This window comes from Aquarana catesbeiana, linkage group LG01 (genome assembly GCF_042186555.1).
Source record: "Aquarana catesbeiana isolate 2022-GZ linkage group LG01, ASM4218655v1, whole genome shotgun sequence".
NCBI lineage: Eukaryota > Metazoa > Chordata > Amphibia > Anura > Ranidae > Aquarana > Aquarana catesbeiana.
Genome location: NC_133324.1, coordinates 128,117,251 through 128,144,903, shown reverse-complemented (window position 1 = coordinate 128,144,903; position 27,653 = coordinate 128,117,251). Strand labels below are relative to the sequence as shown.

General features: G+C 43.2%; 1 protein-coding gene across 2 annotated transcripts in view; it reads left to right on the top strand.

Moving 5' to 3' along the window:
• Positions 1-27,653, top strand: part of CMYA5 (cardiomyopathy associated 5) — an 88,673-nt gene that overhangs the window by 15,644 nt on the left and 45,376 nt on the right. For both annotated transcript variants that reach the window (XM_073623715.1, XM_073623707.1), the window contains exons 3-7: positions 448-2,285; positions 9,245-9,340; positions 12,311-12,544; positions 20,975-20,997; positions 25,006-25,127. In XM_073623715.1, the coding sequence (XP_073479816.1) occupies positions 448-2,285; positions 9,245-9,340; positions 12,311-12,544; positions 20,975-20,997; positions 25,006-25,127 (2,313 nt within the window). The remainder of the gene's footprint in view (positions 1-447; positions 2,286-9,244; positions 9,341-12,310; positions 12,545-20,974; positions 20,998-25,005; positions 25,128-27,653) is intronic.

The window sequence follows — 27,653 nt, the reverse complement described above, 5'->3', positions numbered from 1 at the left end:
ACACATCTAATTCAAAAAGATCAGGTTCTAAAAAGACATGCATAAAACAGAAATAATCCCCTTTCAGTAAGCATCATCCTCAGATACCCCTTCACTTACATGTGTACTACCTCTGTACCCCCTTTCACTCCAGCCTGTAATGAAGCAACATGTTGCCACAGACATGGCCTTGCAAAGGAATTTGGTAAGAGGCAGCAATAATAAACCTTATACTATACCCCTTCATCGGTGTCAGTATATAGCATATAGTATATCACATACAGCAATAATATCCCTCAGCATTGGTGTCAGTGTTACCAATAATAATCCCCCCTTCATTGGTGTCAGTGGTAATGTCAGCAATATTAACTCCATGGGTCAATTAAGGAATTTACATAGTATGTTCAGGATAGCTTTTACAACAACTCTGTGAAAATATCATATATTTTATTTATTCTTATCTTTTAGAGCCTGAAAATATAGAAAAGGACCCTGCATTAAAGCATGACAGTGCAACTTCTGCATCTTGTCCAGTAAAGGATTTGCAAGAGAAGAAAACCACAACTACAAATGCCAATGTTATAAATGCCAAAAAATATAAAGGACGTAATCCACAGTCATTAGTTGAAAAAAAAGCTGAAATAGTATCAAGTCAGCATGACATTGAAAAATATCCACCATATGTTCTTGAAGATTTAAGCAATGTTTTAGAAAACATAGCTAAACTATGTAATCCACGAAAAGATGGGCTGTCCCAAGTAAATGAGATACCTAGCACACAATCAAATGTGTTCAGTATTGTTTCCGATGGCTCAGAGATTTTAAACATCCTGGCTCCAGATCTTATATCAACAGTTGACCAAGATGCAAGTGAGGAGATGCAAGACAGATTGGAATACCTTGAAGAAAACCCCATGCTTATGCGAAAACAGCTTTTAGATGAAGATGATACACAATTGGTTACCATACCTGATGAGCTTGATCAGAAAGATAGCAAAACAGTAGAAGAAGAAAATGTGACAATCACACCTCCCGATAAATCTGCTCATGACATAGATTATTTTGAAAAGTTTACTTTGATTGATACCAAAATACCTATTGATACTGAATTAAAAACATTAAGCCAAGAGCCTGACATAGGCCATGATACAAGAATAGAAAATGGTCTTTCTGTTGAAAGAAAACCATCTCCCGAAGAGGACTACTATATGCTGCATAATCTGGATGAATCTTTCTATGGTGTGTCCTTTGAAAACTTGTCACACCATGGAGCTGGTCCACCATCAAACCTAGATGAAGATAAATGCAATCAAGATAAGGAGGTGAAGAAAACAAATGGAGCGACCTTATTTAATCCAGATGAAGGTGTATTGACCAAATCGTTCCTTTTCCCCACTTCTTACCCAATAAACCCAGAGCTTTTAGAGGAGCCTCCTGCTTTGTCTTTTCTTTATACAGATCTTTATGAAGAAGCAAGAGGATCTAAAACAAAACATGAGCATGACCGCTCAGATGCAGAAAGTACCACTTCTCTAGAATCATTTCATAGCAGAATTTCAGATGATGATGGCACTGGAATCTATTTTGAAAAATTTAATCTGAAAGATGAGATCCCAGCTGGTGCTGACCAATCTGACGAAGAAGAGTTTTACAGCGATGAAGGCAGTGAAGAGGAACAATATCTGAGCTATGAAGTTTTGCCCAAAGAAAATCTGGAATCTGAAACTAGGAAAGATAAAGAAAATACACCATCTGCTTTTTCAAAAATACCTACAAAGGAGACACCAACAAGGGAGCTTCCTGTTTCACTACAACATGAAATAGATTCTACAAATTTGTTGCAGGAAAGTGTTAATAACAGGGAAAATGTTGACACTATAAAAATAGAAGCACCAAAACCTAACATTACAAAACAGAAATGTATTGCAGATGAGGAAGAAGTTGATGAGACCCTGGACTATGTCATCATTTCTCCAGATGACCTTGAAGAGGATGACGTTTCTTTAAAAGAAATCACATTTGAAGATCAAGAATCTTTAGAATGTGGGAGTGACTTATTTCTGGATTCTGTACAAGAGGCCACACAAGAACAGGAAAATTCTGGCTTTGTGGTTATTGACCAGGAGATGCCACAAGATGATCTATCTAAGGAGGTATCTGAAACTTCTCTAGAAGAAGATAAAAAGGCTCAGATTGACACTTTCTGTAATACTTGTGAGATTCCTATAGTGGCTATTGATAACGTTTTTGGCGATCACAAAAACCATGATGTTACAACTTTGGAAAATTCTGTGAATTCAATGACGGTAAGTCTTTACTCTTAAACAAACAAATGCACATAATGGTATAAAAGTTTGCAAGATTAACTGTCTGAGAATCTGAATAAGTCTATTTGAGTTAGACAATAAAAAATGGTGTCACTTAACCACTTGCCGAACAGCTCACATACATTTACTGCGGCAGGTCGGCTCTCCTGCTCAAACCGACCTACCTGTACGTTGGTTTGTGCAAGGAGTATAGCGGGTGCGCACATGCCCGCCACGGGGGCATGCCTGCGGGTCCCGCAGACTCGATGTTCGCTGGCGCCCGCGATTGGTGTGTACAGAGGCAGGAAGGGGAACTGCCTATGTAAACAAGGCGATTCCCCGTTCTGCCTAATAACATGTCAGAGATCTTCTGTTGCCAGTCATCGGGAACAGTGATCTCTGTCATGTCCCAGTAAGCCCATCCCCGCTACAGTTAGAACACACCCAGGGAACACACTTAACCCCTTGATCGCCTCCTAGTGTTAACCCCTTCCCTGCCAGTGTCATTTGTCCATTGATCAGCGGATTTTTATAGCACTGATCAATGTAATAATGTCATTGGTCCCCAAAAAGTATAATTTGGGGTCAGATTTGCCCACCGCAATGTCGCAGTCCCGCTAAAAATCACAGATCGCTGCCATTACCAGTAAAAACCATTAAAAAAAAAAAAGTCCCTAAATCTATCCCGTAGTTTGCAGACGCGATAACCTTTGTGCAAACCAATCAATATACGCCTATTGCGATTTTTTTATTTTGCTAAAACTATGTAGAATAATATATATCGGCCTAACTGATAAATAAATTTTTTTTTATATATTTATTTTGGATATGTATTATAGCAGAAGGTAAAATTTTTTTTCTTTGAAAATTTTTTTGTTTATAGCGCAAAAATTAAAAATTGCAGAGGTGATCAAATACCACCAAAAGAAAGCTCTATTTGTGGGTAAAAAAGAACGTCAATTTTGTTTGGGTACAGTGTCGCAAGACCACACAATTGTCAGTTAAAGCAACGCAGTGTCGTATTGCAAAATATGGCCTGGTCATTAAGGGGGCAAATTCTTTCGGGGCTGAAGTGGTTGAATATCAAACTCCTTGCATTCATTGATGACTAACATGGTTTAACTTTTCGCAACTACTCTGCCAGATGCTGTAGCCGAATTTGACGCGGCACGACTTGCAGGTCGCCTCACCGAGGCGACCTGCACACGACTGCCGGGGCGACTTGCAAGACGACTTCTGTATAGAAGTCTATGCAAGTCGCCCCCCAAAGTAGTACAGGAACCTTTCTTCTAAGTCGGAGCGACTTGCGTCGCTCCGATTAGAACGGTTCCATTGTACAGAACGGGAGGCGACTTGTCAGGCGGCTAGGTCGCCTGACAAGTCGCCCCCGTGTGAACCGAGACTTACTAATAAACAACAATAAATAAAATCTGTGTAGAGATAAATATTTAGTCTGCCTTTACTAACCTCCTCCTAAAATGCTAGTTTCCTGGCATTCTCTTCATGCAGTACTTTTTGAGCTACTCAACTCAACCAGAACAAGCAGAATGCACCAAATCAGAAATATGAATTTAAATATTTGTTGAATATGACCTACACTGGCAAGAAAAAGTATGTGAATCTCTTGGAAATAACTGGTTTTCTGCAGTAATTTCCCATAAATTGTGATCTGATCCTCATCTAAGTTACAACAATAGACAAACAATGTGCTTAATCCGATAACACAAACAATTCAAATTTCACGTGCTGGAGGTGAATTTAAGTCAACCCTTAGGGTTAATACTGATCAAACTTCATTTGGCAGCGATGACTTCAAGTAAGCACTTTCAGTAGCTCTGGATTAGACCTGCACAACGTTCAGGAGGAATTTTTTGACCATTCCTCTTTACAAAACTGCTTCAGCTCAGACACATTTGTAGGATGTCTGGTGTGAACGGTTGTCTTGAGGTCATAGAACATCATCTCTATAGGGTTAAGGTATGGGCTCTGACTGGGCCGCACCAAAAGGCACAATTTCTTTTTCTGAAGCCAGTCTGTGGGGGGATTTACTTCAGTGCTTAGGGTCATTGTCCTGCTGCAACACCAAACTTATACTAAGCTTCAACTGGTGGACAGCCACCCTGATATTATTCTGTAGGATATTTTGGTAAACTTCATAATGTTCCTTCTACCATACTTGACTGATGTTTTGATGCTGGTAAACTGTGCCCTTTTTACACCATAAATAGTGCTGAGTAATTTTCCATAAAAGTTCAACTTTTCCAAATAGCGTTGCAGTTTGCCAAGGCCCTCTTTGGCAAACTTCAGGTGTACAGCAATTTTTTTGGGAGAACAGCAGCTTCCTCCATTGTGTTCTGCCATGAACACTCTGCTTGTTCAAAGACATAAGTATGGTAGTCTCATAAACAGGGATGTTTACCAGTTACAATAATGTCTTCAAGCCTTTAGCTGTTACATGTGGGTTCCTCTTTACCTCATTGAGGATTCTGCTTTGTGGCTTGGGAATCATCTTGGCTGGGCCCCCACTTCTAGGAAAAGTAGCCACAGTACTAAACTGTCTCCATTTATAGACAATTTGTCTAACTGTAGACTCATGGATGCCTAAACACTTTGAGATTGCTTTGTATCCCTTTCCAGCTTGTACAGATCAACTACTCTTAATCATACAGTCAGGTCCATAAATATTGGGACATCGACACAATTCTAATCTTTTTGGCTCTATACACCACCACAATGGATTTGAAATGAAACAAACAAGATGTGCTTTAACTGCAGACTTTCAGCTTTAATTTGAGGGTATTTATATCCAAATCAGGTGAACGGTGTAGGAATCAAAACAGTTTGTATATGTGCCTGCCACTTTTTAAGGGACCAAAAGTAATGGGACAGATTAATGATCATCCATCAAACTTTCACTTTTTAATACTTGGTTGCAAATCCTTTGCAGTCAATTACAGCCTGAAGTCTGGAACACATAGACATCACCAGACGCTGGGTTTCATCCCTGGTGATGCTCTGCCAGGCCTCTACTGCAACTGTCTTCAGTTCCTGCTTGTTCTTGGGGCATTTTACCTTCAGTTTTGTCTTCAGCAAGTGAAATGCGTGCTCATCATCGGATTCAGGTCAGGTGATTGACTTGGCCATTGCATAACATTCCATTTCTTTCCCTTAAATAACTCTTTGGTTGCTTTCGCAGTATGCTTCGGGCCATTGTCCATCTGCACTGTGAAGCGCCGTCCAATGTGTTCTGAAGCATTTTGCTGGATATGAGCAGATAATATTGCCTGAAACAGTTCAGAATTCATCCAGCTGCTTTTGCCAGCAGTCATATCATCAATAAATAAAAGAGAACCAGTTCCATTGGCAGCCATGCATGCCCACGCCATGACTCTACCACCACCATGATGAGGTGATATGCTTTGGATCATGAGCAGTTCCTTTCCTTCTCCATACTCTTCTCTTCCCATCACTCTGGTACAAGTTGATCTTGGTCTCATCTGTCCATAGGATGTTTTTCCAGAACTGTGAAGCCTTTTTTAGATGTTGTTTGGCAAACTCTAATCTGGCCTTCCTGTTTTTGAGGTTCACCAATGGTTTACATCTTGTGGTGAACCCTCTGTATTAACTCTGGTGAAGTCTTCTCTTGATTGTTGACTTTGACACACATACACCTACCTCCTGGAAAGTGTTCTTGATCTGGCCAACTGTTGTGAAGGGTGTTTTCTTCACCAGGGAAAGAATTCTTCAGTCATCCACCACAGTTGTTTTCCGTGGTCTTCCGGGTCTTTTGGTGTTGCTGAGCTCACCGGTGCATTCTTTCTTTTTAAAGATGTTCCAAACAGTTGATTTGGCCACACCTAATGTTTTTGCTATCTCTCTGATGAGTTTGTTTTGTTTTTTCAGCCAAATGATGGCTTGCTTCACTGATAGTGACAGCTCTTTGGATCTCATATTGAGAGTTGACAGCAACAGATTCCAGATGCAAATAGCACAATTGAAATGAACTCTGGACCTTTTATCTGCTCCTTGTAAATGGGATAATGAGGGAATAACACACACCTGGCCATGGAACAGCAAAGCAGCCAATTGTCCCATTACTTTTGATCCCTTAAAAAGTGGGAGGCACATATACAAACTGTTATAATTCCTACATTGTTCACCTGATTTGGATGTAAACACCCTCGAATTAAAGCTGAAAGTCTGCAGTTAAAGCACATATTGTTTGTTTCATTTCAAATCCATTGTGATGGTGTATAGAGCCAAAAAGATTAGAATTGTGTCAATGTCCCAATATTTATGGACCTGACTGTTTGTCTTCGGAGAGCTCTTTTTTGCGTGACATGGTTCACATAAGCTGATGCTTCTTATGAACAGCAGTCGTAAAATGTTTGAGTGGCTTTTATAAATCAAAGTAGCTCAAAATCACACTTCCAAACTCATTTAATTTATTGGACTCCAGGTGTGCAAACTACTGACCCCAATTAACTTTGTCTATAGGTTCACTTACTTTTTCCTCCAGTACTGTGAGGCTGGATTCACATACAGTATGCTGCGGCCACGGGTTACAGCATGGGGTCCGGTGCGTCCCTGTTCACCGATCCAGGTGCAAATCAGGTCTAAATTTTTGCCTGAATTTCCACCTGAATCAGGACCAAAGACTCACAGGACCCTTTTTAAATGCGGACCACGGCTGCCTCGGTGCTGTGTGAACCGACTCCATTGAGAACCGGTCACACTCTCCTGTCATGCGAATTGGATGCGGAGAAATACGCATTCAATTTGCATATGTGTGAACCCGGCCTAAGAGCCCATTCACATAGGGGCAACACGACTTCCAGCGTGACTTTGGGAGGCAACTTGGACACGACTTGAGTATCACAGTACGACTTGGAGCAACTTACAACACAACCTGAAGTCGCCTCCAGGACAGGGATATTTACAAGTGGCCAATCAGAGCTTATCAGCTGTGTGTGAGAAGGAGGGGGCTGGCTGTTTAGTGGAGTAAATTACTTTGCTTCCTGTAAAGTTGCCTCATTATGAACAGTGATCAGACTTGGAGGCAACTTCCATTGAAATCAATGGGTACAAGTTGCCTTCCAGTCGGATTGAAGTAGTACAGGAACCTTTTCTGAAGTCGGAGCGACTGAAGTAGTGTGCATTAAGACGGATCCATTCACTTACATTGATTTTTTCATGTAGCGCAACTTGAGGCGACTAGGGGCGACTTGAAGTCGGATCCAAAGTTGCCCCTGTGTGAATGGGCTCTAAATGTTTATACGTGTGTTCAATAAAGACACCAACAATTAGAAATGTCTGTGTTTTATCAGCTTAAGCACACTGTGTTTGCCTATTGTTGTTAACCAATAAAATTACTAGGCCATAATGCTTATAGCGTATTGCATGCCCCTTTCCTTTAAGCCCACTAAAAAATACATTTTTCAATTTTAGGCAATTAATTCAGCCTGGCCACTTTCTGGCTTTTCTAAAACTTTCAGGCATTCCCATAGGAATTCTCCATACCAACACAGCACCATACTACTTGTGGATGTGAGATCTTATCTTTATGCACTGAAGTTTTCTGTCCCTGCTTGCTGTTCCTAAGTAGAAAACAAGAAACTATGCAACAATATTGAATGGCGCAAAACATGTTATTATTCCAGGAGGATAAGGGGCCATGTCCTTACACGTGTCCTTCCTAATTCACATGTTTTAAATTGGCCATGGTGCAATAAGGATACTACTGATACATATGGCAGGGATCCCATGTGCTCCAATTAGCAGTGGCTGCTCAGTTTGCACAATTCAATGACAGGTTGGAAGGAGCCAGGGCTACCTGAAGATGTATGACCTGCACATCTAATAATTACCTGCATTTAGGGACAGATGTTCAGCCGGGCACAATCGGTCTGCATTCATGGTCAGACATCTGTCCCCGTTGAATGTGCTGATACATGTGGATGCATGTTTACAGCTGCAGGCAGCCCAAGCTACTTTCAGCCAATTGTAGACATTAGCTTGCAGCAGAATCTGACCAGTGAAAATGTTTTCACTACTTACCTGTTTGTCATGCAGAAAAGGTATTCCCAGAACACATCCTGCAAAGCCTTTTTGCTGTTTCTCACACACAACAAGACTGATTAATTTTTCTGTCAGTATGGAATTCTATTTAAAGCCAATACAATCATTTCATTCTGGATAGAATGGTTAATGGTAAAAGCCTTGCCAGTTTTTTTTTTTATTTGTCATTTGTGTCCCATTTGAGAGATTTCCCTTTGATTCCTGTTTTATAGACACGACTGGAAATGAAAGAAAGTTCTCCAAAGTGAGCTAATTCCTCTCTTGGACAGTTGTCAAGTGTTCCCATTGGGAGATTCCTTCTCTATTGCTGTTCTGGTGACAACATTTAAAAAAAAGAGAGTAAATCTACCTAATTTTGGATGCATACAACAATGAAAACCTGAAAGGGGTTGCAACCCACTCTCTCAAAACCAATAAAAAAGTTTTGATTTTACAAATTCATTAAGTTCATGGCGAAGTCACATTTTTTTGTGTTGATTGCAAGCCTTAAAGGTTTTCAACAATAATAGAGACATGACATCTTGGCTTAGTGAGTGAGTTGAAGCTGAGCTAACTTCAATCATCCAATCAGTGCAGGCAAAAATCTTTTAAACTTTTCCTTGCAAATGATTGGGTGTGCTTTGCAAAGTGAATTTTTCACTTCATTCAGAAAGCTAGGTGGAAATTTACAAATTTGCAAAGTGAACATGCTCTGCCCCTTCAGTAAATCAACTCCATTATATCACAAAGAGAACCATGCAGTACTTCATCATTAATAGGCTGTGCTAGGAATTGAGTACATTGCTAAGGTTGCCTCACATTTATATGTATACGCAGTGGGTTAAAAAAAAAGATAACATACACACATTTATATGAAAAACCAACTTATTTTATGCTTCCAGAGTAATTTGGAGAAACTGCTAGAGAAGCTGCAAGAAAGCTCCTTGAAAACTGAAGAATTTGTTCCCAGGGTGGAGGCGTTGTTTAATGAAGTTGAAGTAAGTGTCTGATCATTTGACATATTTTTATTGGAACAAAAGTAGCTGTGATAAGTAAAGCTGTATCTGCAAAAGTAGGTTTAGGGTATTTTCCTGAACTGAGGAAATAAGAATGAGAAGGAGCACAAACAAGCTGATAGGTTCATATCTTCTCTTTTTATTCACAATGAAAGGTTGAGAGGAGGTTTCCACTCCAGTGCCGTATATTACTATATCAATAGATCTTTGGTCTCACCTATATTTAAAATGGATCAAAGTCTTTACCAAGTAACTACAGACCTGTTAGTTTAACTTCTATAGTTGGGAAGATACTGGAGGACCACATAGATGAGTTCTTGCTGGAAAAAAAAATATTTTAAGTAACAGACATCATGGATTCGTGAAAGACAGAAGTTGTCAGACAAATTTGATTTCTTTTTATGAGGAGGTAAGCAGTGGCAGCTGGTGGTAGCAGCAAACAATCCACCTGACTACACCCCCCCAGCTGGTCGGTCGGGTCACAGGTACCCCCCCCCGCCGGTCGGTCGGCCACCAGCCCCAAACTCACCCCATCTAGGCTGCGTGCACTGCTTCCTCCGGGCGGCGTCTCCACCTCCTGGTGCTTCACAGCAGCTTCCCCTACGTCTCCTCCCTCTTCGGCGGCCAATAGGATCGCTTCTCCTCTCGGCCAATTGGGTGACGGATCTCAGGACCCACTTTCTGATTGACCGGGAGGAGAATCAGGAAGACAATAGCGAATATTATTTCACTATTGTCACACAACTGGTTGGCCCGGAGTGCAGTGCTCTGCGCCCCGAGCCCACCCTTTTTTTTAAGCCTCTGGCTCTAATCACGTGCTTTAAAAAAAAAAAAAAAAAAAACCCCATTGGAATCCATGCGTCAGGTGGCCCGCATATAGATTAGGGGGCCGGACGCATGGATTAGGGAGGCGGCGCCCCTGCGCCCTGTATGGACGGGCCGCCACTGGAGGTAAGTAAAACCTTAGACAGAGGGGTGGCTGTGGACATAGTATACTTTTGCAAAAGCGTTTGACACAGTTCCCCACACACGACTAATGTGTAAGGTAAAGTCTACAGGCTTGGAAAAATCAGTTTGTAAATGGATAGAAAACTGGCTAAAAGACCGTATTTAGATAATAGTGGTTAATAATTCTTACTCTGAATTGTTTAGGGTTGTTTAGTGATGTACCCCAAGATTCAGTGTTGGGACCCTTACTTTTAGAGTGCTTTCACACTGAAAGCGCCCGGGCGTCGGCAGTAAAGCGGTGTTTTAGCAAGGCGATTTGGCCGCTAGCGGGGTGGTTTTAACCCCCGCTAGCGACCGAAAAAGGGTTAAATCCGCCCGCAAAATGCTGCTGCAGCTGCGCTTTGCCGGCAGTATGGCGGTGCTGCCCCATTGTCTTCAATGGGCAGGAGCGGTGGAAGAGCGGTGGAGGAGCAGTGTATTCACCGCTCCTCCACCACTGCAAAGAAGCTGCTGGCAGGACTTTTTGTGACACCCTGCCAGCGCAGCGCCCCAGTGTGAAAGCACTCGGCTTTCACACTGGGTTTGCAGCTGAGGCTTTTTTCAGGCGCTATGCAGGCGCTATTTTTAGCGCTGTAGCGCCTGAAAAAACGCCTCCAGTGTGAAAGGGGTCTTAATATATTTATAAATGATATAGGGTCTGGAATTAAAAGTACCATTTCAGTCTTTGCAGATGACACCAAGCTATGCAGTGGAACGTCCTTTCAGGATGTCTCCAACTTACAAGCTGACCTCAATTCACTGTTTAATTGGGCAACTGTGAGGCAAATGTTGGGGGCTAAGAATATGCATGCATCATACATACTAGGGGGAGTACAACTGGGGAATACATAGTTGAGAAGGATCTGAGTGTTCTGGTAGATCATAAGCTCAATAATAGCATGCAATGCCAAGAAGCGGTTTCCAAAGCATGCAAAGTATTTTCTTGTATTAAGAGAGGTATGGACTGCAAACAGAGAGAGATATCATTTTGCCCCTGTACAAATCATTAGTAAGACATCATCTGGAATATGCAGTTCAGTTTTGGGCACCAGTTCTCAAAAAGGATATCGGGGAACTGGAGAAAGTGCAGAGAAGGGCAACCAACTGATAAGAGGCTTGGAGAAGCTCACCTATGAAGAAAGATTAAAGGGGATGGGGGGGATATGGTCAACATGTATCCATACATAAGGGGTCCATATAGTGAAAAAGTCAAAGAGATATCAAATAAATGCTTGGATATAATATGATTTTCATGTAGTCCAATTCGTAGGGAGTCTATAGCAGACAACTGTGGCACCAGTTTATCATATTGGAAAGAAAAGCAATCTAAAAAGATATTCTAATGCCGTATACACACACACGAGCGGACTTTTTGACAGCAAAGGTCAGACAAAACGAATCCGCCGGACAATCTGATCGTGTGTGGGCTTCATCGGACCTTTGCTGTCGAAAAATCAGACGGACTTTAGATTTAGAACATGTTTCAAATCTTTCCGATGGACTCGAGTCCGGTTGAAAAATCCGTTCGTCTGTATGCTAGTCCGACGGAAAAAAAAACGACGCAAGGGCAGCTATTGGCTACTGGCTATGAACTTCCTTATTCTAGTCCCTTCGTAAGTCATCACGTTCAAACCAACGGACTTTCGAACAGACTTTAGTCCGTTCGTGTGTGGGCAAGTCCGGTCGTTTGAAAGTCCGTAGTAACTCCGTCGAAAGTCCGTCGGAAAGATTGTGTGTATGCGGCATAACTGATGTTTTTTCTGAGATCTGTTGGCCAGCAGTGTCTGCAGGTACCCACGACCACAAATATGAACATGTTGCTAATCAAGTCTTTCCAATGATGCTAAGTTTTGTCTTTGGTCAGCTTTGGAGAATGTTGGTCTAAAGTGAAGAGAGACCCTTATGTTTCTGGGTGTCTTAGGGGACTATGAGTATTATCAGTGACATTTTAAACTATCTTTATAGAAAAACTGTACAGAAGGTGAGAAGAGTTTGGCAGAACAGAATGAAAAGATGATAGAAAAAGTGATTGCCCAGCATAAGGAAAAGAGGGAGAGCTTTCAGGAAGTAAAGAAGATGAAGATGGATTATTTATATGACCAGATGGTCAGTTTCCAGCAAAATGTGGATACAGCAAAAGAAGTCCTGGAGAAAGCAGCCAAGGACCTAGATGAACTGGATGCTATTGCTTTTCTGGTGGTAAGTCTTCCAAATGTGTTTGTGGTTTTCCTTATTAGAGGTTTTAAAGGCTTGTGCAAGCAAAACCCATCAGTAGACTGCTCATTAAAAACATAACCAGACATAACAGTGTTTCGCCTGTTTGTACTCTTTTCTCCGTATCTGTCAATCGCTGACCACATACGTTGTTTTCCTTTCTATGAGTAATAGTACATTGTATTGTAATCGCAGAGAACAGAAGGCAGCAGAATAACATTTACTTGGCCACTTTAGTGCTAAAATCTTAGAATGTTCATCTTCCAGACCTTGCTGTAAAAAACATTTGTTTCAAAAAGGAGAACTACAGCCAATGAAGTAAAAAACAAAATTTGAAAAATACATGTGAATTGTTTTACCTGCCAATATATTGGTCCATGTTCAGTTGCTCTTGATATGCACGCTTTCTTTTCACACTGCATAGGCAGGATAACTACACCACTATTTACTACTGCATCTTCCCATGTCACGTACTCACCTTTTGGACCATGAAAGTTCATCATAAACCCAGACTTAAATTCCAACTGAATTTACATGTAAAATAAATGATCTAAACTGAAGGTACAATAAAATAACCAATTGCAAATGTCTTATGCCGCGTACACACGGTCGGACTTTCCGGCATACTTGGTCCGGCGGACCAGAGTGTGCCGGACAATCCGCCCGTGTGTGGGCGGCGGCGGACTTTTCCGGCGGACTTCTTCCCAAAAGCCCGCCGGACCTAGATTTTAAACATGTTTGAAATCTTTCCGTCGGACTCAGTTTCGGGCGGAAAGTCCGCTCGTGTGTGTGCTGGTCCGACGGAAAGCCCGCTCGTGTGTAGGCTGGTCCGACAGACCAAATACGACACGAGGGGATGGTATTGCATCTCGCGCTCGCTGCAATAGGAAAAACAAATCTTCCTATTGCGGCGAGCGCGGGGCATACCAGGCCCTTAGGTCTGGTATGGATTATAAAGGGGAACCCCGCTACGCCGAAAAAACGGCGTGGGGTCCCCCTAAAATCCATACCAGACCCCGATCCGAGCACGCAGCCTGGCCGGTCAGGAAAGGGGGTGGGGACGAGCGAGCGCCCCCCCCCTCCTGAACCGTACCAGGCCGCATGCCCTCAACATGGGGGGTGGGTGCTTTGGGGGAGGGGGGCGCCCTGCGCCCCCCCCCCCAAAGCACCTTGTCCCCATGTTGATGAGGACAAGGGCCTCTTCCCGACAACCCTGGCCGTTGGTTGTCGGGGTCTGCGGGCGGGGGCTTATCGGAATCTGGGAGCCCCCTTTAATAAGGGGGCCCCCAGATCCCGGCCCCCCACCCTATGTAAATGAGTATGGGGTACATGGTACCCCTACCCATTTACCTAGGAAAAAAGTGTAAGTAATAAAACACACTACACAGGTTTTTAAAATATTTTATTAAACAGCTCCGGGGGGGGGATCTTCCTCCGGCTTCGGGGGTCTTCTTCCGGCTTCGGGGGTCCCTCCGCTTCATCTTCTCCCGGCGTCCGGTTGGTTCTTCTCCGCTCTCCGGCCTCTTCTCCCGGTGTCGCAGGTCTTCGGCCGGCCCCTCCGCTCTCTTCATGTAGCTCTATTGCGAGCGGAGGTCCGGACTTCTGGGCTTCTGGGCTTCTTGGCTTCTCTTCTCTTCCCCCAGATGTTGACACGACGCTCTCTCCGGCTGGACTGGTCTCTGAGGGCTGCGTTGTGACTTATATAGGCGGAGACCCCGCCCCCATATGATGTCACAGTCCCTGGGCATGCTGGGACTGTGACGTTTTAGGGGGCGTGGTCGACCACGCCCCCTAAAACGTCACAGTCCCAGCATGCCCAAGGACTGTGACATCATATGGGGGCGGGGTCTCCGCCTATATAAGTCACAACGCAGCCCTCAGAGACCAGTCCAGCCGGAGAGAGCGTCGTGTCAACATCTGGGGGAAGAGAAGAGAAGCCAAGAAGCCCAGAAGCCCAGAAGTCCGGACCTCCGCTCGCAATAGAGCTACATGAAGAGAGCGGAGGGGCCGGCCGAAGACCTGCGACACTGGGAGAAGAGGCCGGAGAGCGGAGAAGAACCAACCGGACGCCGGGAGAAGATGAAGCGGAGGGACCCCCGAAGCCGGAAGAAGACCCCCGAAGCCGGAGGAAGATCCCCCCCCCCCGGAGCTGTTTAATAAAATATTTTAAAAACCTGTGTAGTGTGTTTTATTACTTACACTTTTTTCCTAGGTAAATAGGTAGGGGTACCATGTACCCCATACTCATTTACATAGGGTGGGGGGCCGGGATCTGGGGGCCCCCTTATTAAAGGGGGCTCCCAGATTCCGATAAGCCCCCGCCCGCAGACCCCGACAACCAACGGCCAGGGTTGTCGGGAAGAGGCCCTTGTCCTCATCAACATGGGGACAAGGTGCTTTGGGGGGGGGGGGCGCAGGGCGCCCCCCTCCCCCAAAGCACCCACCCCCCATGTTGAGGGCATGCGGCCTGGTACGGTTCAGGAGGGGGGGGGCGCTCGCTCGTCCCCACCCCCTTTCCTGACCGGCCAGGCTGCGTGCTCGGATCGGGGTCTGGTATGGATTTTAGGGGGACCCCACGCCGTTTTTTCGGCGTAGCGGGGTTCCCCTTTATAATCCATACCAGACCTAAGGGCCTGGTATGCCCCGCGACGGGGCTAGTAAGGTGTCAATCTCGCCGATAAAAGCGGCAAGATTGACATCCTTTTCTAGTCCCGTCGCACCTGAGTCACGTTCAAAATGAACGGACTTGTCCGTGTGTGGGCAAGTCCGTTCATTCTGAAAGTCCGCCGGAACTCCGGCGAAAGTCCGTCGGAAAGACGGGCGGACTTAGCCCGCCGGAAAGTCCCGGCGTGTGTGGGCAAGTCCGTCCGTTTTAAAGTCCGGCGCACCTGGCGGACAAAGTCCGTCGGAAAGTGTGCCGGACCAAGTAGGATAGAAAGTCCGCTCGTGTGTACGCGGCATTACTGTTGAGTGTGAGAAATGTAAAGTGATAGGAAACACACACTGTTTAATTTACATTGTCCCCTCTATTTCTGTATGTGGATGATGGCACTGTAAATAACTTAATTTAAAAAAAAAAACATCTAAGTACCTTTTTCCTAATTGATATACAGCTGTCACATGACCCAGATCTTTCCCAGCCTGTCCGCAGGGAAACATAACAAGGAGGAGCTTCTAGTCCTCTGCTGCTGGTCACATGTTCAAAATAAAATGTAAACGCCCTTTGGAATATGGAGTAAAAATACATGACTAATATCAATAAACTGTTTTAAATTGTCATACAAATATATCTTTGAAAATAAAACCTTTATTATTTTGTGAAAATATTATGGTGTGGGCAGATTTCTGCCAGTCACAGGCTGTGTCACGCCCCTCTAGCCCATGTCTTAGAATGAGAGGGAGGCAAAGTCTCCATTAATCTACATGTAATATCCCATCCCCATTGTGTTTAGCTGGTTAGTGGGCATGGAGGAGGAGGGAAGGAGTGGTCTGTCATATACCATTGTGTATACACCGACATGTGTGACTCTGTAGTCACATGGGCTTCTCAGATGTTATGAGCAATGCTCATCATAGAAACTCACTGAAAACTGGGCTTGTGCAGAAATACCACCACAGCTGCAAAATCCCTAGCTGAATTGGGGACATGAACAGAAGGTGGAGATAGCAAGCAGCAGGATCAACCAGGTTTTTTGCAGAATACAGAAAATGAATCTTATAGCGACTGAGTGAGTATGAACTAGGTCTGCAACTATCGATTATTTTCATAATCGATTAGTTGACAGATTATTGTTTTGAATTATCACTTAATATTGATAAAAACCTCATGAAAAGTTTGGAGATAATTTAGTTAATATGTAAAATTTAAAAGAAGACAATTTATTCTTGAATATCTATATGCCGCGGCACTCCGCAGCCTTTCTTGCACACATCACAGGTCCCAGAAGACTGCGAGACCATTCACAAAGCGCAGCACGACTCGCGCATGCGCAGTGGTAAGCCGGCTGTGAATCCATAATGTTTCAATGCCAGTTTCCCTTAGTTAAGTTGCTGGTGCCTGGACCCGAAGCTCATTGAAGAATTGGCTCGGATTAGGACAGCGCTGGATCCGTGGACAGGTAAGTGTCCTAATAATAAAAGTCAAGGGCTACAGTATTTGCAGCTGCTGACTTTAAATTTTTTTGGGGGTAGACTGAAGCTCCTCTTTAAAGGAGTACAAAAGGCTGAAACTTTTTTGTATGAATATAATTGTTTTAAATACAATGCATGATACTGGTAAACTTTTACTTTAAATTTTAATTGTGATTCCTTATATTACCTCCAGTCTATCAGCCTCCAGCTTCCCTGGGTTCAGAAGCTGATCTTCACTGCACAGAGCCCTTAAAGTGATTGTAAACGTTGGATTCTTTTATTTGAACAACAAACTTGTCATACTTACCTGCTCTGTGTAATGGGTTTGCACAGAGCAGCCCTGATTTTCCTCTTTTGGGGTCCACCTGCCTTCTGAGTGCCCCTATAGCAAGCTGCAAAGTATAGTACAAAGGGTAAAGCAGGGTAAAAGCAGGGGTAATAAACTTTTGCCTTTAGACTCACTCACTTCCTTCATTCACAAGTTCTTGGACACCTTCTGACATGTTTGGAAGGTGTACTGAGCTGTATGTGTGCTGCACTGTATTTTCTGATATGCAAACAAATAATGCATTCTGTATGCATGCCAACTAACTGGCTGACCAACTAATCGATTATGAAAATAGTGTTAATTATTATGTCAATTAGTTGTTTCAGCCCTAGTATGAACAGCATGTAATGCAGTATTACTGATAGTTTTTAATGATGCAGGTTCACTCAGCGCTGTGTTTTGGCCTAGGCCAACACAGCCCAGGTGGCACTTTGCGGGGAGGTGTCAAAAAAGCCACTCCCGCACGAAAAAAGCCCCCCACCCTTCTCCCTAGTCCTGGCTCCCACCTCCCACAAATAAACATTCCCTGGTGGATGGCAGCTTGCTGTAGCACCAGTGTTATTATGGGGCAGACTGGGTAGGGACTGGTGCCAGTTATGGGGTGTAGTTGGTAGGGACTGGTGCCCCCATAAAGTGGCCGGTGACTGGCCAGACTGGCCGTACTTAATGCGACTGAGGCGGAGCATCCTTACATATTGCAATTTCCTCCCGGCCTGGGCGCTGTGTTGATAGGAGAGGGGAGGACAAGGGGAACCCCTAGGCAGGATTAAAATGCAATTGGAGACCCTTATTGGGGCAATATCTAAAAGGAAAGTATAGTTCTTCCCTATTAGATTTATTACATCAGAAAAGATGGGACGCGTTGTTATTTTCAGGGTCAAATTTCCTCTTGTATGTAACAGAAACCATTTATGTGTTAGTAACAGGGGCAGTCATTTATTTATTATTTTAGTCTTACTACCTATATATTTTTTCTGGTTTAAAGACATCCAGTACATTTTCAGAAATGTAAGTGCACATAAACTGAGTTTTCTTCTATATAGCACAAGGTACTATTACTTTTGTAAGTCATGTGCCAATCAAATAGAAAATGCTCAATTAGACCCCTTTCACACTGAGGGGCTTTACAGGTGCTATAGCACTAAAAATAGCGCCTTCAAAGCGCCTGTAAAGCGCCTGTAAAGTGCCTCTCATGTCACTCGAGGGCTTTCACATTTCACAGCTTATTTGAGGAGCTTTAGGTGCGGTGTATACACTGCTCCTAAAGCGCCCCTGCCCATTGAAATCAATGGGCAGCGCCACCAAAGCGCCAGCAAAGCGCCGCTTTGCCGGCGCTTTTAACCCCTTTTTCGGCTGCTAGCGGGGGCCGAAAAGCACAGCTAAAACGACAGTAAAGCGCAGATAAAAATAGCGGCACTTTACCGCTGACGCCTGGGGCGCTGTGAGTGTGCAAAATGCCCTTAGAGAACCGAGCAAAGAGCCACCGTGGCTTCGCTCGGCTGTTCATAACAGTAAATAGGAAGCAATGACATGACATCACTTCCAGTTTCTTCGGGAACCATAGGTGCCAGTTTTTAAAAATCGAAAGCATTCAAAAACACAGATCTTGGTGTTTTGAATGTTTTTAAGTGCAGAGGAGGGATTTGGGGTCGTATAGACCCCAGCTGTCTCCTTAAGGAGTACCTGTCACATCCCTGTTGCTGTCACAAGGATGTTTACAAGTTGTGACAGCAATTAAAGTGATAACAAAAAATTAAAGCAAGTGTAAAAATAAAATAAAAAAAATAATAATTAAAAAAAAAGTGCCCCCGTCCTCCCATACCTGCACGCAAAGGTGAACACGCATGTTGGTCCCACACGCACGCAAACAGCGATTGTCCCATACATATGAGATATCACCACGAACATCAGATCATGATCAGTAATTCTACCACCAGACCTCCTCTGTAAATCAAAAGTGGTGACCTGTAAAGCTTCACCTATGGATAGTAGGGGGGGGCATCACCCATTTTTAGTCTTGCCTAGGGCAGCACAAAACCAAAATACATCACTGGGTTTTGTGACATTTTAACCACTTGCTGACCGTCCTATAACAGTTTTACTGTTACAGGGCGGCAGCTCTGTGCTGGATCACGTGTGTGTGTATATATATATATATATATATATATATATATATATATATATATATACACACATATATACGTGATCGGGCTCTTCCGGGTAGGGCACATGCGCTTTAAAGTAAACTTTTCACAAATGAACATGGGGACTGCCATTGCCGACCTTCATTTCTAAAAAGGCTAGTTCCCTGACACCTAACTGACCCTCTGGCTTCAGTACTATGAGTAACTGACCTAGAACAAGTGGTCAGACAAGGACCTTAACTTCTCTCTAACTTTCCTGATTTATGCAATTCTTTTTTAATGAGTGTGAATGTATTGAACATGAAGTACTAATATGACTAGCATTTTAACCACTTGACCTTACCCCCCTTCATGACCCCCCCTATACGCAAATACTGTGTTACTTTAGCTGACAATTGCATGATCATGCATCGCTGTACACAAATTAAATTTACCTTTTTTTTTCCCTCAAATAGAGCTTTCTTTTGGTGTTTGGTATTTGATCACCACTGGGGTTTTATTGCGCTATAAACTAAAAGACCAAAAAAAAATATTTTTTACTTTGTGCTATAAAACATATCCAATAAAAACATTTTGAAAAATCTATTTTCTTCATAAATTTAGGCCAATATGTATTCTGCTGCATATTTTTTGGTAAAAAAAAGCCAATTGGCATATATTGATATATTGATTGGTTTGCACAAATGTTATAGCTTCTACAAACTATGGGATATGTTTTATTTTTATTTTTTTTACCAGTAATGGCGGTGGCAATCAGCGACTTATAGTGGGACAGCGATAGTATGGCGGGCAATCTGACATTGACACTTTATGGGAACCAGTGACACTAATGCAGTGATCAGTGCTAAAAATATGCACTGACACTGTACTAATGACACTGGCTAGGAAGGGGTTAAACATCCCCACTGACTGAACAGAGCTCTGCTTTGTTTACATAGACAGAGCTCTGACCTGTCTTCCTCCTCACCAATCAGCGGGTGCCGGCGGTCATCCATTGGCCGGCAGCCACTGATCAGCTTGTGCAGTGCAGCAGACTACCCAGAAAAGCAGATTTTGCTCAGCCGGGCTGCACTGTAGCAGTAAAGTGGTTAAGAAGGAGGTCAGCATTGGCAACTCCCATCAGTGGCAAAGCTAGGCACCCTTTCACCTGGGGCACAGACTCGGCGCCCCCCTCCTTCCAAAAAGGATGGTGTCAATAGAGCAGAGGTTGGTGTCAGTAGAGCAGTGGACGGTGTCAGTAGTTTGTAATTTTTAATATTTTATTACTTTGTACAAAACATGAAAAATCTACTAACAGAACACAATTTTTACTGAGAACCTGAAATATGACAGAAAGTCCTAATATAATCTTAGAGAAGAAGAGTGGGTGGAGAGACAGAAGAAGTGGGTGGAGGGAGAGAGAGTCACTGCTCCTGTCAGCAGCGCCCCCCTCAATATGGCCAGGTACTCCCCCTGCCCCCCCAGTTTCGGCCCTGACTCCCAGATTTGCTTCATAGCAGGTTTTTTTTGCAAGGAATTTATCTTTCAAATCCCTTTTTATTTACTGTTGTTTTTTTTTTTTTTTTTTTTTTTTAAGAGTTTTGTAAGCTCTTGCAGAGTGCAAGAATGTACCTGCTGTACGTTGAACAGAAGGACCCTCTGGCCTAACACAGATGCTGTGGATGCGTTTGCATGGTTTTGTTAACATTACAGCATCCCACACACTAATCAATGTAATTCTTTGTATTCACAAGTCATTATTTTATAATTTTGCTCTACAAAGCCCTTCCAGACATGTTACCTATAATAGACATTTTGTTTTCTATTTTCTAGGCTCATAATGACATCAATGGCAGGTATAACACCTTGTGTTTGTACTGCATGGGTCTTGTTTGTTCAGGAATGTAGATTGACTTTTTTTACTGAAGTTTTTAAGATGAATTTCAATATAATAGAATGCATAATATATTTACCCAAAAACACAGTGTGCTGTGGATTGTTGTGTGCTTGTTTGCTTTTTTCCCCAAGTAGACATAGAACTTTTTAGCCATGTCAGTGTCCTTAAGTTACCCACTGAGTGCGTTTGCTGTCCTGCTATTGAATAATGAAACTAAATTGGGGGAGAATTGTGTATATTATTGTGTATCTGAATATGCATTTCAGACAATTCTTGTGTAAGGAGCTGCATGACACAATACAGAAGAATAAATATGTCATAACAGTTTAATGTATTTGTGCCATCCAGTTGGTTAGCTGGTTCTTCACAGGGAGGTCACAATGCAATGCACACTATGTTTATGGTGCTGTACAACTGACATATTTGACTATCTTTGTTAGAAATTTGCTTGTAACAGCAAGTTTTGAAGTCAGTTACTGGAAGGTGGTATGAAAAACTTTAAATAACATTCCACAGTTTTTGTTACATTTTTAAAATACATTCTGTGAGTTGCCAAAATGAAAGTGAGAAGTCCTGGGTCCTACTTTTTTTTTTGCCATATTTAGCTGGAGTTGGTTTTGAAAGGTATTACCCTCAGTTACTTGTATAAAACAAATAACAGAAGGTAATACCTAACTGCAGCTAACTTTTTTTTTAATATGCTTTGGGTAGAGTATTGATGCCTCTATCTTTATTGCCATCTGTGCCCCTATTGGGGAGATTTTCCCTCACTTCCTGTCAGGAGAGAGCCAAAAAACAAAAACACTTTTTTTTAGAGTAATGAAAGATTAGAACCTCTGGCAATGGTTTTGATGCTCTCTCGAAATGAAAAAAGACTGTCACGTACCTTGGTTGGAGGCCGAGTTGACAAGAGGGCTTACCTTGCGACTCTGGTCCGAGCCCCCCTGAATGTGGTGACTGAGGTACAAGGCTCAAAGAAGCACAGGTGCCAGTAGCTTGATAGCAGGTGACTGCCAGGTCAGGGATGTAGCCAAGTTGAGCCGGGGGGGTCATACACAATAAGACAGCAGTGTGGTCAGGAGGCAAGCTGGGGTCTGTACCAGGGAAGCAAACAGAGCAAGGTCCATTAGGAAGCCAAAGTCAGCACCAGGAGATCAGGCAGAGAATATTTAGAGGCAAGCCAAGGTCAGAATCCACAGAGCGAGGTCAGTAACAAGCCAGGTCAGCAATGGAAGATCAGTCAGCACAAGTAGGAACACAGGAACATGGATCAGGGGAAGCTGAAGAACACCTAGTGGCTAGAATCCAGCAGGGTCTCTTTAAATAGGCTATTTGGTGCCAACACCTGAAGACGTGCACGCCGATGCGTGTTGGTGCACAGAAATGCGCCTACATGGCAGTGCATGCTGGACATTAGCCTGAGCTTGTCTGTGTGTGGGTACATGTGCACAAGCATTAGCTGTACAGGAATGGGCAGTAGCTGCAGGAGAATTAGCATTAGCTGCATAAGAATTAGCATTAACTGTATGAGATTTAGCATTATCTGAACCAGCTTCCTGACAAAGACCTTATCATTAGCGGGATTTTTCCATGCTAAAGCCACCCAAAGCATTTGCTTTATATAAAGTTGCTGTATATACAATAAAAGTAAACCGATAAGCTATTCCTTTTATTTTCAGGCCTAAAGCTAAACTCTGAAAAAAAAAAGATCCTCGCAGTAGGGACTTCTCCCATGCAGCAAGGGTTAAATCCTCATTGAATTTAGGGGGAGAAGAAAAAGTAACTATACTTACGTTATACTTCCATACCATTAAGACCATTTTCCAAAGATTTTTCTTGATAATTTTTTCTCTTACAAAGTACCATTACAATAGGGGACTGAGGGGTATTGAAACATTTTTCATCAAGATACCTCATAAACAGATTAGCAAAACTGGGTCACTGACCTAATCATCACTGTACCTTTCATTTGTTTATAATGAGTACATTCAAAAGAAATATCTGTTCTTAGGTATGAGGTTCAAACCAGTTAATATCAACAATGGGTTTCTTAAAAAAAAAAAATTACTGCCTTAATCCAATTCATGTTGGGAATTGTGGTGCAAAATTATAATGTCCATGGAGGCCATAATGTGGCTTCTTGTAATGAAATTCAGCCTCTTCTTTCCAACGCTAGTCCTCTATAGCAGTGGTTCTCAACCCTGTCCTCAAATACCCCCAACAGGCCATGTTTGCAGGTTTTCCTTTATGTTGCACAGGTGCTTTAAATCAGAGTCAATGGCTTGGTATTTTGGACAGCTATTTTATCTAAGAGAAATTCATAAAACATGGCCCGTTGTGGGTACTTGAGGACTGGGTTGAGAACCACTGCTCCATTGTACATGATGATGTTGGAGTGCCCGTGACTGACAAAGTGGAGAAGTGAAATGGCTTTGGGGTTTAGGTCATGCAGCTGGGAAGCCTGTGGGAAAGAGGGATAAGGTAAGTATAATGGATTTTTATGTTACCCCCTAGACAAAACAAACATTTAATCCTTACAACTGGGGTGTACCCCACTGAAAGGGTCAATTTTTTTTCTCCCGTTCAGCTTTAATTTGGATATTTCAGTAACAAAGCAAAGGAGAAACTGGAATATTTCTTCTTGATTGTTAAAAGAGATATAAAACATGGAGAAATATATAGCTGATCTTCAGGGTTAGTGTTTCTCGATTTTTTTCCAGTCAAGGCACCCTTTAAATGTATGCACAATCTTGGGGCACCCATTCTAAAACGTAAAAAAAACTAAACTAACAGTTTTACATATTAAAGCACATGCAACATGGGCCACCCAACATTAGATGTGATTCATTCCTCCACTTTTGCAAACTGGTACGGACTTGTATTTTAGCGTTTCTCTTCTTCCTCAGTTTCTCTCCCTCTCTCTTTGCCAACGTGACCCCAGTAGTGACAGAAAGGGGCAGAGAAGAGGCAAACAAGGATGCTGAGCAGGTCCTCTTTATCAACCCATGATTTCATTGATTGTTAGGATGTCAGTGGCTGGCCCACAAGGTGCCCAAGGTTGTAATGCTGCACAATAGAAACCTGTGGCTGTGTGCAACAAAAAGGCAAGATTGATCCACTTGTTGGCTCGTTGACAACTTTTGGGTAATTTGTGGGAACTGTTAGACATTTTTCCAAGGCATCCCTGAAGAACCCAGAAAGCACCCTGGTTGAAAAAAGCTGATACAGCTAACAACACCATAATAATAAATATTTGGGAAATGTTTATCTGCCAAACGTTCTATTAAATCAGATTTATGAGCTAGACATCCCTGCCACATAGCAAAGCCAAACCATTGATTTCCCTGCAATCTACATTGCAGCTAAGCTATACAGCCTTGTCCAGAATCCACCCCAGCCAATGCCTGGGCAGTGAAGGAGCAGCAGCAAACTGATAAGGGCATCCCTCTGCTCTCCCTCCTGTAAGAATGTTCATAATGTTTAGACCCTCAGCACCGCACATAGCACTAGAACCCTGCTTGGCTTAGTGTGCTGGCCTAGCACACAGCTGCATATTTATTGCACACAACCTGCACTACCCAAGTTATTATACATAAGGCACATTAAAATTCCAAATAGACTACTGTTAGTCTTGACCCTCCCACTAAGATTGTAAGCTCTAACGAACAGGGCCCTTTGATTCCTAATTTATTAAAGTGTATTGTATTTGTACTGTCTACCCCCAAGTTGTAAAGCGCTATATAAATCCTGTATAATAATAATACAACATAATAATAATAATATTCTTTGTAAAATGTGACAGCTAAAGCTGGAAAAAACAACCAGTACAATTATTACAAAATAATTCTTATAAGGTTATTAAATTGCATGATGCAAAGTCCAATACCTGTGCTCACCTGACTCTTCTTGTAATTTGTTTGAATAATACTGGTTTCACCTTATTTGTTTTTTTTTTAATTAAACCTAGGTTAATTACGGCAATAGAAAATACCTTATCCCTAGAAAAGATGCCCAGTGCTTTCTCATTTTTCGATCATCTGTCTGCAAATGCTGCTGAAGGAGGACAGAAAGGAGTGAAACATGTCTCAGGTATGTCTGTTAAGGTTCTCATATATCCAGGTCATGGTATATCTATGTGATATACAGTACTTCATGCAACCAGTCCTCTGAAGCCTCTTCACTTCTTTCTGCCTGACTAGCCACAGATCTCTGCTATCACCCCATGCATTGCAGGACCATAGGTTCTACATTGTACAGGGGTTGCTGGGGGCACTTACCGTATTTATCGGCGTATAACACGCACTTTTTCCCCCTTAAAATAGGCTCGGCTCGCAGTCATGCTCAGTCCCGCCCCCTGGACAACTCCTAGCATTGACATCCCGGCTTTGGACCGGCGTTATGTCCATCATAGGATCTGGGCCAAGGGGCGGGACTGGGCATGAGGCCGAGCCGAGTACACAGGAGAGCCAACTCTATTTCAGCAGCGCTCGTCCTCTCCTCCCCTCGGTGGCAGCCTATATTTTGACAAGGCTGCAGATGGACACTGATCAGGCTGCAGTGAGAAGCACTGCTGCAGATGGGCACTAATCAGGTTGCAGTGAGGAGCAATGCTGCAGATGGGCACTAATCAGGTTGCAGTGAGGAGCAATGCTGCAGATGGGCACTGATTAGACTGCAGACGGGCACTGACTGTTCCCCGTGTAGCTAATGTGACTCCAGTGCTGAAAGAGGGGGGCGGGGAATCAAACAAGGATTCTGTACAGTTGCCTGATATCCTTCTTATCAACCAATGACATCAGTGGTTGTTAGGATGCTAGAGGCAGGCCTACACAGTGCTCAAGGTTGTAACGTTGGACAATGGAAACCTGTGGCTTTGTGTAACAAAAAAGCAGGCACTGGCTTGCACACTAATTTTTTTGCATTTGCCAAGGCACCCCTGAAGAACCCAGAAGGCACCCCAGGGTGCCTGGGCACCCTGGTTGAAAAAGGCTGCCTTAGACTATACTGAGTATGGTTGATACTGAAAGTAACATGGGCATCTTATCTATGTGACAGTAATTGCCGTCTGATCTATGACATGCACACTGAATTTCACACTTGCATCATTGCAATAGAGACATTTTGGATTTGCCTTTAGAAATGGAAGAATTTGCAGTGGAGTCCAGGAAAGTGTACTCTAACAGCTGTGTGTCACATAAGAGGAGAGATCTGTCAGTCGTGACATAAGGTCCATGGTATCTTGTCACTGTGAAATTCAGAGCTTCTCAGAAGACGACACGGGCTAAATCTGGGAGACTGATATGTAAGATAACCTGTCCAGAGTCACAAGGCATTGGCTTATGCAGTCGTACCACTTTTTTTCAGAGTGCGCCATGTTCAGTATGTTTCACTCAGATATGTGGGACATGATAGACACTTGGTGAGAGGCAATACCTATTCTTATAGCTTTCTCTTAAGGAGTTACTTCCACTTTGCCCAAAATATTTTTGTTATTTGAACCTTAATGTATTATGGCAGCTGCTAACTGCAATAAAGTGTGCACTGTGTGTGGTCTGTTTGATGCTGTTTTCATGACCAGGTGTTATACAGCAACAACAAACATTTAGACAGTCTATATCAGTAAGGGGTCAGTTCTATCATATGATTAGGTAGGGCCTTGTCTTAATGTGGACCTACACTGAAAAAGTGAAGGGTTTTCCCTTACAGGGGATACCTAGCAAGGTTCATTTGCTTTTGTTTCAATCATTTTTTTTGGTTTTCAGAAGGAAATAGCAAAAAAGACACTCACACTGGGGCTAGAACATCTGGTAAAAGTTACTCGCAGTGAGAATATATTTTCAAATGTAAGCAATATTAGACTTTCAGGGCCTAAAGTAAAGCATAAAATACAAACCTTTTCATGGGCCTAAGATCGCGGGTCAATGGCCTAACCCTAAACCATTGTTTGGGTCCATGGGTCCTAAAGGGAAGAGCAAGGGATGCGGGAGTTATGGAGATAACTAATGAAATAAAGGAGCGGTAGAAAATCCAAAGGAAGGGAAGCTCAAGGGAGGAGAGCAGAGGGCCAGAGTTGGGATAAGGTCAGGTCCGTCTTTAACGTTGCTTGCAAATAGTTGATAAGTGGATTTGGCTAAAACGCAGGAGAAAAGGGTGGAATTGAATGTTGGGGGTGCTATAGATTGGTTGGGTGTTATATCTGCAGCCTGTGCGATGATTGGCCAGCTCGGTAAGGTAAGGATGATCCTGCTAATAACAGCACTTCCTATTACAGGCTGACAACGTTAAGCCACTATCTTACAATTGGCAACAATGTTGTCAGCCTGCCTTGTGCGTTCTTTCAGTTCACCCTAAGCCCCGGTTCACACAGGGGCGGCATGACTTGCAGGTCGCCTCACCGAGGCGACCTGCACACGACTGCCACGGCGACTTGCAAAACGATTTCTGTATAGAAGTCTATGCAAGTCGCCCCCAAAGTAGTACAGGAACCTTTTTCTAAGTCGCTCCTTGCGTCGCTCCTATTAGAACGGTTCCATTGTACAGAACGGGAGGCGACTTGGCAGGTGGCTAGGTCGCCTGACAAGTCGCCCCTGTGTGAACCGGCACTTAGACTGCTTA